Source organism: Prinia subflava, chromosome 3 (genome assembly GCF_021018805.1).
Source record: "Prinia subflava isolate CZ2003 ecotype Zambia chromosome 3, Cam_Psub_1.2, whole genome shotgun sequence".
In the NCBI taxonomy this organism is placed as follows: domain Eukaryota; kingdom Metazoa; phylum Chordata; class Aves; order Passeriformes; family Cisticolidae; genus Prinia; species Prinia subflava.
Window position 1 is genome coordinate 43,267,754 of NC_086249.1, and position 11,443 is coordinate 43,279,196.

General features: G+C 41.8%; 1 protein-coding gene across 1 annotated transcript; it reads left to right on the top strand.

The window, feature by feature from the left end:
• Positions 1-398: 398 nt before the first annotated feature.
• Positions 399-11,389, top strand: SLC25A15 (solute carrier family 25 member 15). The gene is made up of 8 exons (XM_063392009.1): positions 399-518; positions 1,110-1,210; positions 2,921-3,049; positions 5,954-6,212; positions 8,519-8,656; positions 8,994-9,163; positions 10,173-10,331; positions 11,197-11,389. Exons 3-8 carry the CDS (start codon positions 2,995-2,997, stop codon positions 11,319-11,321), a joined length of 906 nt encoding a protein of 301 aa, XP_063248079.1. The 5' UTR covers positions 399-518; positions 1,110-1,210; positions 2,921-2,994; the 3' UTR covers positions 11,322-11,389.
• The last annotated feature ends 54 nt before the right edge of the window (positions 11,390-11,443 follow it).

An 11,443-nucleotide genomic window follows, 5' to 3' on the forward strand; every position in this document is an offset into this window, starting at 1 on the left:
AAACAAAATGTTGTTTAGTTTCAGCTGAGAAAAGCACTGTTAGCCCTCGCCATAGTGGCTTAGGTCACTATATGCCATCTCTAAGTCCCGAAGAGCCAGGATCACGAAAGTGAGAGCTTAGGAGAGTGTCTCGGGACTCATGGCAGTTCCTCTGTATACACAAACTTGCTATTTCAAGGTACACAATTCCTAAACAAATCCTTTAAAACAAAAGAAAACAAAAAAATACCCCAACAACAAAACTACCCAACTAGAAGAAAAATAAACAAATAAACATACATCTAAAAAAAAAAAAACCCACAAGATTTTATTTAAGTGGTTCTAATGAATAAATTCGGTTGCATCCTGCTCAGTAGGCTGAAACACAGCCCAGCCCCAGCTTAAACAGAGCCCAGCCCGCCGCCCCCCCGCCGCCTGCCCGGCCCGCGCCTTCCCGGCCGCGGCGGGGCCGCGCCGCCTCCATCGCCGCCTATTTCGGGGCAGAGGCGGCGGGGCCGCTCGGGCGGGCCGCGGCTCCGGTGAGCGGGGGCTCCGGGCAGTGGGGGCTCCGGGCTCGCCTCTCGGCCGGCGGGCGGGAGCGGTGCGGCCGGCCCGGAGCGTTCCCGCGGCTCGGCACCGCGCGGGCCCGGGATGCGCGGCGGGCGCGGGCTCGGCGATGCGCGGCCGCTCGGGAAGCTGCGGCTGCGTGTGCGGCCGCCCGGGAGAGGCACCGGGCCGGGGTCGGGTGGGCCCGGCCACCGCGGGCCCCCGCTGAACGCAGGCCGGGGCTTCCTGCTCCAAACGGGCGGGAGCCCTGAGCCTTTCTCCCGAAGGAAGGCTAGAGCTGGCGGTGTGGCCCGGGAGCGCTCCGTGCGCTGCCGCCGCCAGCACGTGTGGCAGCCCCGGTGAGCCCCGCCGCTGCCCCGCCGCCGGGGTGCCGGCCTGCTGTGACCTTGGGAAGCGGAGCTACGGCCTGCCCACGCGGGCTGTGGCAAGGAGCAGCGCTGCCTTCTGAGTGTACCTCAGTCTTTGGAGAGTGTATCGGCAGAGAGACACATCTGGGGCTGGAATAACATCTGCTTGCAGAGGACTGTGCAGGACCTGTTACACTAATGCTTCTGTATTTCCAGGCTGGAGGTTTGGATTTGCTTTGGAAGTCACAGAGCAGTCGCTGCCTCGTTCTACCTACATGCAACCTTTAATATAGTATTATTACAAACAGGAAAAAAAGGTATGTACCGATATAATACTAATTTAGTTTTGACTAAGACTTAAATCTTCTGGCAGTGGCCCTGTGCTAATATGGATCAGGCAATTAAACTTCCTTGTCTCTTAAAAGGTCCATATTTTTATAAGCATATACTTTTTTCCTTCTGCTGCCAGCTTTTCTGTGGGTGATCTGGCATGTGCTCCCTTTAGGGACTGGCACAGGTCGATAAGCACAGTGCGGTGGAAGCAGTGTACATTTTACTGAACACAGGCAATTGTTGCTTTCTAGTAATTCCTTTCATTCAAAGTCTGTCTCAATGATTTGTTTTCTTCTACCCTAAATGAGGAGCAAAACTCGGAGTGCAGTGTGAACACTAATGAGATCTACAGGACAACAAAGAATAATTTGGCCTTGGAGCCTCTGTTTTGAAGTAACACCTAGTGTGCTGTCAGTAACAAAACAGTTCAAATCTGAAGCCACAATTTTGAAATTACATGTGTTAGTGCCATTTATTGCAAGAGCAATGTTTTGTTTTGTTTTAAACTCGTTTAGATTTATGTAACAGACTGGATGAGTAAAGTCACTGAGTGACAGTATTTGGCCTACTGGTGTATTTTTTAATGTTCAAGAATAATAAATCTGTTTAGAGACAGGCTTTCTTAAAGCTGTGGTTGTATTCAAGTGTCTGTGTTTCTTGTACAAAGGATGTGGTTTATATAATGTGTCTTTTTATGGTTCTTTCAAGGTAGCCTACTGGGAATTATGTTTCCCATTCATATTATGCCAAAATATATTTTGGGAGGTAACAGGCTTAAAAAGAAGCATTACAGTAGGTAGAGGAGTGAAAATTGTTCTGTTTACTGCTGTACTGTGCTTGAAGACATGCTTAAAAGCCAGTGAGGCACTAATTCACACGTGTATTTATGCGGGTTTTAAGATTCATACAGCTTTTTGACAGCACTGTCAGAGAAATGTTTCACTCAGCAGCATGGTTCTGAAACAGTGGGAGCTCTTTGGCTGAGTTATTTTACTCCAGATAAATAAGCTTGTTTTAACTGTTTTCCCAGTGAAAGTATCTTCTGCAAACTTGAGAACTGAATTAATTTGAATGTTTTATTTCAAAGTGTCACATTTGTATTTCTGCTTTCCAGCTGCCTTCCTGAGAGATGAGGTGTAACTCTTATTTATTATACTCTGGTGTGGGGGGGACTTGCACTGGGAACATGACAGCCAGACACAATTCAAAGATGTTCGTGTTCACTCCCTTTCTACACTTCTTCTGAAAGCCATCCAATGTGCCTGTATCATCATGGGTAGACTTTTCTTAGCTGCTCTTCACCATGAGAACAGATTCTGTTTTGCTTTATAGGTGAGGAACTGAGACAAACATGAAATATTTTAACCTTAGACACCTGAGGGAAGACTATGCCTCTATAATCAATATAAAAGTAACCCTCAGCACTGTTCCCTGGATGTACTCTTTTGCTTTCATTTGAGAGATCCAGGGAGATAAGAAGCTCTAAAGCTCAAGTCAGCTGAAGCTAGGTAGTGATACTCCAGGAGACCTGCCAAATGCAGCAAAATTGGTCAAAGTACAAGTATGCTAAGTCTCAATCCTCAGCACAACCATTCTGTCTCTAAATGGAAGAATGAATCTGAAAACATTCCTGTAATGCTTTTGCCTGTAGAGTTATTGTAAATTGTGTATGTTTCATCTTTCTCTTCCCTCAGGAGACAAGTTATCTCCATTCCTACCAGCAAACAGGAGACTTTGCTCTGAAATAACTGATAACCAAGTGTGAAGCATGAGGATCAACTCTGCTGTTCAGGCTGCTATTGACCTCACAGCAGGTGCTGCAGGTAATGCTTAATTGCACAAAACTTCCAAGAGACGGTTTTAATGCCTTTGACAAATATAAAAACAGTTGCCAGTTGCCATAAAAAGCCTCACCCTCTGTGTTTCAAGGGTATGAGGAGAAGCAGTGACCCCAGCCAGTGTTGTAACTGTATCACTCTTGCTCCTCCCTGGTGAAACCCCTGCCACACAGTGAAGACATAACACCTTACTCAGACTAATCATTTTCTATAAGGAGGCTTAAGTTCTGCTTATACAAGTTCAAGAATCAGTCAGAGTTATCAGTAGGGTTTTACAAGGAAGACAATATGAAAGTGATTGAGGTGCTGCTTTTGTCACAGAACTGTCTCTAACTGAAAGGGACAAGAGGCTATCTGAAGGGTTTCTGGCTCAGACAACATCTTGATGTGAATCTCTTAAACCTGTGGAGCTCAGTAGTAGAACTGATGATGAATTTATGTTAATGACTTCCACTTCAGTCTACTCTGTGCTGTAAAATTTTGCTGGACCAGTTGTGTGGAAATGGTCTGTCACTGTCACTGATATTGTCATGTTGGTAATGTCTGTGGCTCAGGGATGCAATTTTGAACTCTGCCAGGGAAAAGGGGTCTTTTTGACACTTCTAAGCTAACAGTGGTTATATTGAAAAGGTGGAAGATTTGTCTAATTTACTTTTGTAACTAGTTTAGACAATTTTACTGGTCTATTTTCTTTCCCACACAATAAATATTACAGTCAGTTCTTTTATGACACTATTAATGTTGTTAAAATATGACAGTATTAATGGTATTAAGGGCATTCAGTGGTAGTTATTTGAGGTCATTTGTCAGAGTGGAGGTTAACAGTGCAGTGAGAAACAAGGGGTAAAAGCGCAAGTCTGGTGTGGCAATCTCTGCACTCTTTAGAAAATGTAATTAAGTAAGCAAACAGCTTGTTCCTCCAGAAAATGCATAACCTGGTTTTATCTTCCTCCCCAGATACAGTCTTGACTACCTGATAAGTAATGACATATTGAAGCAAGCAAATTCTGGACAAGAATAAATAAGTCATTTGGCTGTCTGTGGTTATAGTCCTTTGCCTAGGATCTAAGCAACCTCTAATCCCTTCTTTGATTCAGTAGAAAAGAGTAGGACTCTTTTCCCTGCCACTGCTGTGTTATTATTAGGACCACACTTGTCTGGATGTTCAAACAGATTTGACTTTTTGGCTTTCTGATTTGTTTTAGTTTTGTAGTTGGGTTGGGTTTTTAATGACTCTCTACTGCTGGCTGGAAGAATTTTTTTTTTTTCTTAATATTTCAGATAATAACTAGGACTCCTGGTCTTTATCTTGAGGCTTACAAAGTTCATTGCTGCAGTTTACTAGGCTTTTTGAGCCAACTCCAATAATAGCCTTTTTAGAAAAGTCATTTTTGTCAGCTCCCAATTTTTCAGCTTTACGTTTCCAAGACCATTCCTCGTTTCCCTGTACATCTTGCAACAGCCATTATTTTATTACAGGAATCTAGCATTTGTCCTGTTGATTAATATCTACCTCACTTCCCTGCAAAAACATTGGCTAAGCCTTCCCAGCTTTGCTTTTCATTTGAAGCTTACATGGGTGCTACTGGTCTAAGCCAGCTACTTTTCTCCTTGGTTATCCTTCCAGAGCAGGAAACTCTTCGTGCTTCCTTGCATGATTTGCTCTGAAGCTTTTAATGATCCATCTGGTTGGGAATGATGTTTTACAGCAGCTAGATCCTGAGTTTCAAAGGCCCGAAGTACCTCTTTGCAGAGAAGCAAGAACAATGTTACACAAATGTGTTTGCAAAGAGTAAAATGGATTGCAAATAACACTAGTTAAACAAATACTTCCTCTTCTCCCCACTTAAAAGAAAAACAACTAATCTTAATTGGATGCACACACTTGTTTCCATATCTGCATAGTTACTCTGCTGTCTGCATTTACAGATAATTTAAGGTATGTGCATGTCAATTGTGCTTTGGTTAAAGATCAGCTTCTGTTTTAGTACAGGTCTCTCTTGCTAAAAAACAAAACCATGAACCCTGTATAAGGTACATGTATCATGTGCTTCCTGTCAGGTAACTGCTACTGCACTACACTGTTTCTTACTGAAAAAGTGTACCATCAGCTCTTCTGCAGACTACAGAATTGAGTTAGATCTTGCAGAACACTGTGCTGTGAGCAAAATGGTTATTGGTGACATTGATGGAAATATCACACAAATTTTCAGGGTATTGACCTTGCAGTTCAGTTTGGAAAAGTTAACATGTTGAGAAACTTTGCCCTTTTGCCCTTTTTCAGCTAATACTTGACACTTTCTTCCAGTCTCTGGAAAGAAATGTGCTTAAGAGCCATCTACAATTTTGAAGTAAAGGGTTTGAGTCTTTGGTTATCAATTTATTATGTATGATAAGTTCAGCACTCTCAGCAGTGTTCCTCTTGTCCTGGAGGAATCACTTGATTACTAATCTTTCAGGGTTGGGATTTTGTTATTATTGGAATGTAAAATCAGAGATGTCTTCTGAACCACTGCATTAATGGGCAAAGGAAAATGTTATTTAATTCATTGACACAAGTGATTTGATGGCAGAACAATACCTTTAATTCAGTACAAGTTTATAAAAGTGAGCTGATTCATTTAGATGCTTGCTTTTCATGAGATAAAGAAATGTTTAATGAGAATCGTGATATTACTGCTCCTTCGCCTGATTTTTTTTTTTTCTTAAGGTAACTAAATTCACCAGTGACAATTGATGCCATTGTGCTAAAATCAGTGCACTTGTCTTTTCCTACAGGGAATTAATTAATCTTTGTTTCCTGTGTGATTTTCCTAATACTGGTGCTCGAACATAGGTGTTGCAGTCATGATAACCTTCAGCCACTGTTAACTTCCACTGCTTGCCTAGGTGGGACAGCCTGCGTGGTGACCGGCCAGCCCTTTGACACTGCAAAGGTGAAGATGCAGACGTTCCCCAACATGTACAAAGGACTTGTTGACTGTTTTGTCCAAACCTATAAGCAAGTGGGATTTCGAGGTTTCTACAAGGGAACCACACCAGCACTTGTAGCCAACATTGCAGAGAACTCTGTTCTGTTCATGTGCTACGGATTTTGCCAACAAATTGTGAGACGAATTCTTGGAGTAGACAGGAAGACAAAGCTCAGGTTAGTAATAAATGTCTGGTTTGTATTTTAAAATAAATAATATATAAAATTTCATGCAATTGCAATTTGCCAATATTGTACCGTCGGGGTGCAAGTGAGGTCCCAGGCTCTCCTCTGACAGTGTACAGTGTAGTAAATTTTGGAATATAAGCCTTAGGGTGACAATATAGTGTCTAATATAACAGTCATCTACTAACCAGTCACTGCAGCTGCCTGGTTTAATGATCACAGCTTAACTGGAGTATTCAAGACGTGGAACATTTTTACCAATAGGATTGAGCATTTCAACACCTGAAAGTTAGTATTCCCTTAATATCTAGGTTGTTCTGACTTTGCAGGAAAGGTGATGGCTCTTCTTGCAAGGAGGCATACTAAGGGGGAAGGGCCCTTTTCTAATACTGTCTTGCTTTTAAAAATGTCTTTATTTAAGGTTCAAAAGCTTGCTATCCCTACAAATCCCTTACCTTTCTCTACCCATTAAAATGTAGGAGGTAGGCCTACCAGCCATACGTTTCACTTCTTCACTGTCTTTTGTGATCATACTGGGAGGTAGACCACAGATGTGCAGAGGTCCTAGGATCATCTCATGTGACTGAGGCACCATGGTCATGCTGGATGTAGGGAAGGTAGTGCAGGAAACTTTAAAACAGTACATTGGTGTACTACTCTGTCTTTGGAGTTGTTTACAGAATGGGAATGTGAGTATGCAGCAATAGAAAGCACCTCTGGCATCTGAGAGTTCTTTCCTTGATCAGGTAATGGTGCTTTTCAGATCCAAGATGGCTCTTTAATGCCTTGATGATTCAAGCTCAAATAGTGTGACTGCAGAGCTCCTTCTAGGACAAAACATTAAAGAATTTAAGTGTACTTGAAAGATTGTACCCTTGTTGTGGTGTTGTTTCCTTATTCTCTTCATCTGGATCATTGTGGGAGCACCTTATGAGGTAGATGTAAGAGAGAATTGTATTGACACAGTCTTCAGCAAGGCCCTCATAAGAACATGTGGTCTGTCCAGGACACCCCCACCCATTGTTACTGTTCTGTTACACCTCCAGAAAAGGACAAACTATAAAACAGTTCCTTTTCAGTTAAAGGAATACATGTCACTGATGCATAATTCAAAGAAAGGAAATGAAGAGAAAAATGCTAAATTCTGTTTATCTTTTAACATATGCTTAGTTCAACCAACAGATTTCATTTCATGCTAAAGTGAGACAACAAAATGGAAAGAGAAGTGCTAAATTCTAGTTGCTGCTCTGCAGGCAGTTACTGATTTCTTCCACTTTCAAAGTTCTCATTACCACCATATCTAAATGTCATGAGCTTTGCTTCATATCACAACTTGAGTTTTGTAATGCTTCAAGGTGAAAACTTGTAGCTTTAATCTCTGATACTATAAGATGTATGAAACTGCTGGGCACAAGGCAAACAACTCTCTTGGATGGAAAGAGTTTCTGTGCTGCAGTGATATCAGTCTCAGCTGTGCTGACTCCCCAGGTTCTGAGAGAGAATCTCTACTTCTATGCTATTATGCAGCTCCTGTCCAAAAGACCAGTATCTGTAGGAGCTTGTTTAAAATGCATCATAAAGCAGTGTTGCCCTTGAGTACCAGCCTTTTGAGTCCTGACAGTTTAGCAATCCAGAATCTGTGGTTTGTGTAACATCACCACAAAATAAGTCCCAGTTTTGGAACACTGAGTCACTGCAGATGACAGTGCTGTCTTGTTTGGTTGTGTGTTTTACGTTTGTGCTGTCTCTGATTCACAGGGTTGCACTCACAGCAGCACATTCATACAAAGATTACAGTGATCCATTGTGCCTGCTTTCAGTTTTCTAGCATCTTCCACTGAAAGCCTTTATTGGTATTGGTAAGGTGAATTTGAAAATACCAACATCTATCTATATGAGGTGATTATTGCTCCTATTCTTTTTGAGGAAGTAATTAGTAACCTACAGTTGCCCAGTAAAACAAGCTTATGGAAATCTTCATAGACACTATCAAATCTCCCTTCCTGGCTTTTATTCGGCTGCAATCACTGAAGTATAGCAAAAAGGGTAGAGGCTGCAATATAGTTCTGTGGTGTCAAAAGGTTGTCTTTCAGTTGTATAAGAAAATGGGATGAGGTCGGTTTTTCCTCCCTCTGGTTCAGGTTCAGGCCTGTTGCCCTTGGAAATCTTTCCCCCAAGACTGTCAGTTTTTCTTGGTGCTATTTAGGATACAGGTCCAGGAGGTCAATTGCTGGGGTGGTGGCTCCACTGCACTCAAGGTCAGTGCCCAAATACCTTCTGCAGTTTCTTTCTTGCAGTGATCTACAGAATGCTGCTGCAGGCTCCTTCGCCTCTGCCTTTGCCACCCTTGTCCTCTGTCCCACAGAGCTGGTGAAGTGCCGGCTACAGGCCATGCATGAAATGCAGTTGTCAGGAAAGATAATCCAGGGACACAAGTAAGTATACACCCTGCTCAATATCTCTGAAACCCTTTCTTGTGTATTATTTCTTCAAATCCTTTCTTGTGTATTATTTCTTCAAATTCAGTGTCACATTCATAGTGCACTGCTAACCAGAGAAGAAGTGTAGTAGGGAAAGTCTCAGCCTGCAGACCTTCTGGTGATTGTAAAGCTGGATGCCAGTGAAGGGCTCCCAGCAGGATCTTGCTCTAAGTCTTATATGAATTCGTTTGCACAAAAGTCTTAGCACTAATTGTTGTTGCAGTTGCCTATTGTTCTGTAACCTCTCATTATCTGGCTAGTGAGTATCACTAACTAGATCAACCTCTCTCAGTACAGTTTGGTCGGTAGTGAAGGGTGTTATCCAGAAGGATGGTCCCCTTGGATTTTATCGTGGCCTGTCAAGCACTTTGCTGCGGGAAGTCCCAGGCTATTTCTTCTTCTTTGGAGGGTATGAACTGAGCCGGACATTCTTTGCCTCTGGGAGATCAAAAGATGAATTAGGTACGGTACCTTGTTTTACAGGTGGGTTTCAGCATGCTGGCAGGGGGGACATAAAGGGGGCATATCTTCCCTGAAGGTATGCTAATGTTGTTGTAAAATACATGCAAAATGAAGGGAATGAGGCATACCTGAATATGGAGAGCTGCATCTTGTGTATACATAGAAATAAATTACTGAAGTGACCATTTTCCAAGGAAGGAGGTTGTATAATAAATAGAGAATACAGTGAGCAAACATTACAAAACTGCTGAACTATCTGACCCCACTGAGTAACAAAACTCTGAACTTTTATTTCAGCTGCTGTTCAGAGTGATTTTGAAGTATTTAGCTGCATTCTCCTGAACAGTGTGTTCAAGTACATGCTGAACTGTATGCTGACCATTAGATGTATTTACAATGATCATAAGAGAACACTGAGATTGAAAATTAGAAATGAAAAAACATGCTGATGTCAAAATAATGATTGCCTGTCTCCTGTTAAAAGACTGAACCAGTAATACTTTGTCTTGCTTGGAGTCAGGATTTCAGCTGCATGGATTTTGGACTTGTAACAAAACAGTTACAAACATCTGATCTGACATTAAAAAAAATCAGGGTACATCATGAAAGAAATGACTGATCACAAAATTACTGCAGCAAATAAATCTCTGTATATGTGATTAGTAACATTATATGATGTTACTCTAAACCATTTCACAATTAACCTTGGAAAGTGATTACAAGTGTTAAAAATGTGAAGTTAGTTAATACAGTCAAAATTGAATTCTGACTTACAGGTTTTTAGCACAGCCAATAATCTAAGAGGTACTCTTTATAATCTTTGAGTTTCTAGTTAAGACTTTCAATTTACAACTGGCTTGAAATTAACATAAAGGTTAGTGAAAGAAGAGAAACTGTTCTTTTGTCATAAGCAGGTTCCTCTGTTCCCTTTGAATCCTGTGGATGAAATAATGTTATGTTTGTGTTGGGAAATACTGTGGTCTATAAAAGCATATTTCTTAACTTTTAGGTCCCATTCCTTTGTTACTAAGCGGAGGTTTCGGAGGCAGCTGTCTGTGGATTGCTGTGTATCCTGTGGACTGTGTGAAGTCCAGAATTCAGGTTCTTTCAATGGCTGGAAAACAGGCAGGCTTCATGGGAACATTTGCAACTGTTGTGAGAACTGAAGGTGAGTGTGCAAGCAGATCAACTGAATCTATAGGGCTGCAGACTGAAATCTGTACTTTCCAACATCCAAAATCACTTAAGAGACCTAGTCCAGTAATAATGTGTTAGAGACAGACAATAACTGTTCTAGCAAACAAATATCTACCTCATATAGTGCAGAAAGCTTGGAATCTAGAAATTGAGACCTACTTCATCTTCCCTGCCTCTTGGTTCAGGACATGATTCACTTAAACCTAACAGAAGCTTACTATGCATTAAAACCAGATAAAGAAATAGGCTCTATTACCTGTGACCACACCTATAGATGAAAACTGAAGGAACTAGTTAAGTTCCATGCAGAAGTTTTCTTTACCTCTAGAAGTTTATATATGGCTGAGGATTGATTTATCAAACAGCCCTATGCAGCCTGGCAACTTGAGGCATCTACTATGTGGAAAAGGCCTGTGTCAGGTGCTTTGGAAAAGGGTCTGAGAATAGATATGGCAGCAGATATGAATCCTGGCCCCATTGGTAGGTAAGATATTCATCAGAACTGGAGTCTGACTTGGGGCATAATTCTAAAATAGTCCTGCTATCCCCTTGCCAGCTGTGGTACAGCCACTGTCAAGTTATCTCAGCTTGTCATACCTGAAATAAGTATCTAGCATAAGCCCTTACATGGCTAAACTCCTATTACAACATTAGATACTCCCGTATCAATATCCAGTACCACTGCAATCAGTAGATACAACAGCAAGTTTAGCTCTCTGTGTTCATGCTCCTCTAAGCAGAAGCATTGCTTCAGTGTCCTTCACAGGTAAGAGCACAGTGGTTGATGCAGACAGCCACTTTAATACATTGCTAACTGGCTCTGGTTTCATTTCCAGGCGTGCTTGCCTTGTATTCTGGACTAACACCAACTATGATCCGTGCATTCGTGGCCAACGGGGCACTGTTCCTTGCCTACGAGTACAGCCGGAAACTCATGATGAAACAAATCGATTCTTACTGAAAGCGTCTAGCAGACAAAGAATAAGAGATTTTTTAAGGGTCATTTAAATAAATGATGAAAAACACATAGATCACATGATGGTCTGAGCAGAACTAAATCAGTGACCTAATTTTAGGAAGTGA

What these genes read in the sequence shown, in the direction of transcription:
- SLC25A15 (XM_063392009.1), top strand. Translation starts at nt 2,995, where the DNA reads ATGAGGATCAACTCTGCTGTTCAGGCTGCTATTGACCTCACAGCAGGT. An exon ending in CCTCACAGCAGGTGCTGCAG is followed by an intron (nt 3,050 to 5,953) that starts GTAATGCTTAAT and finishes CTGCTTGCCTAG; the next exon opens with GTGGGACAGCCTGCGTGGTG. An exon ending in GACAGGAAGACAAAGCTCAG is followed by an intron (nt 6,213 to 8,518) that starts GTTAGTAATAAA and finishes TCTTTCTTGCAG; the next exon opens with TGATCTACAGAATGCTGCTG.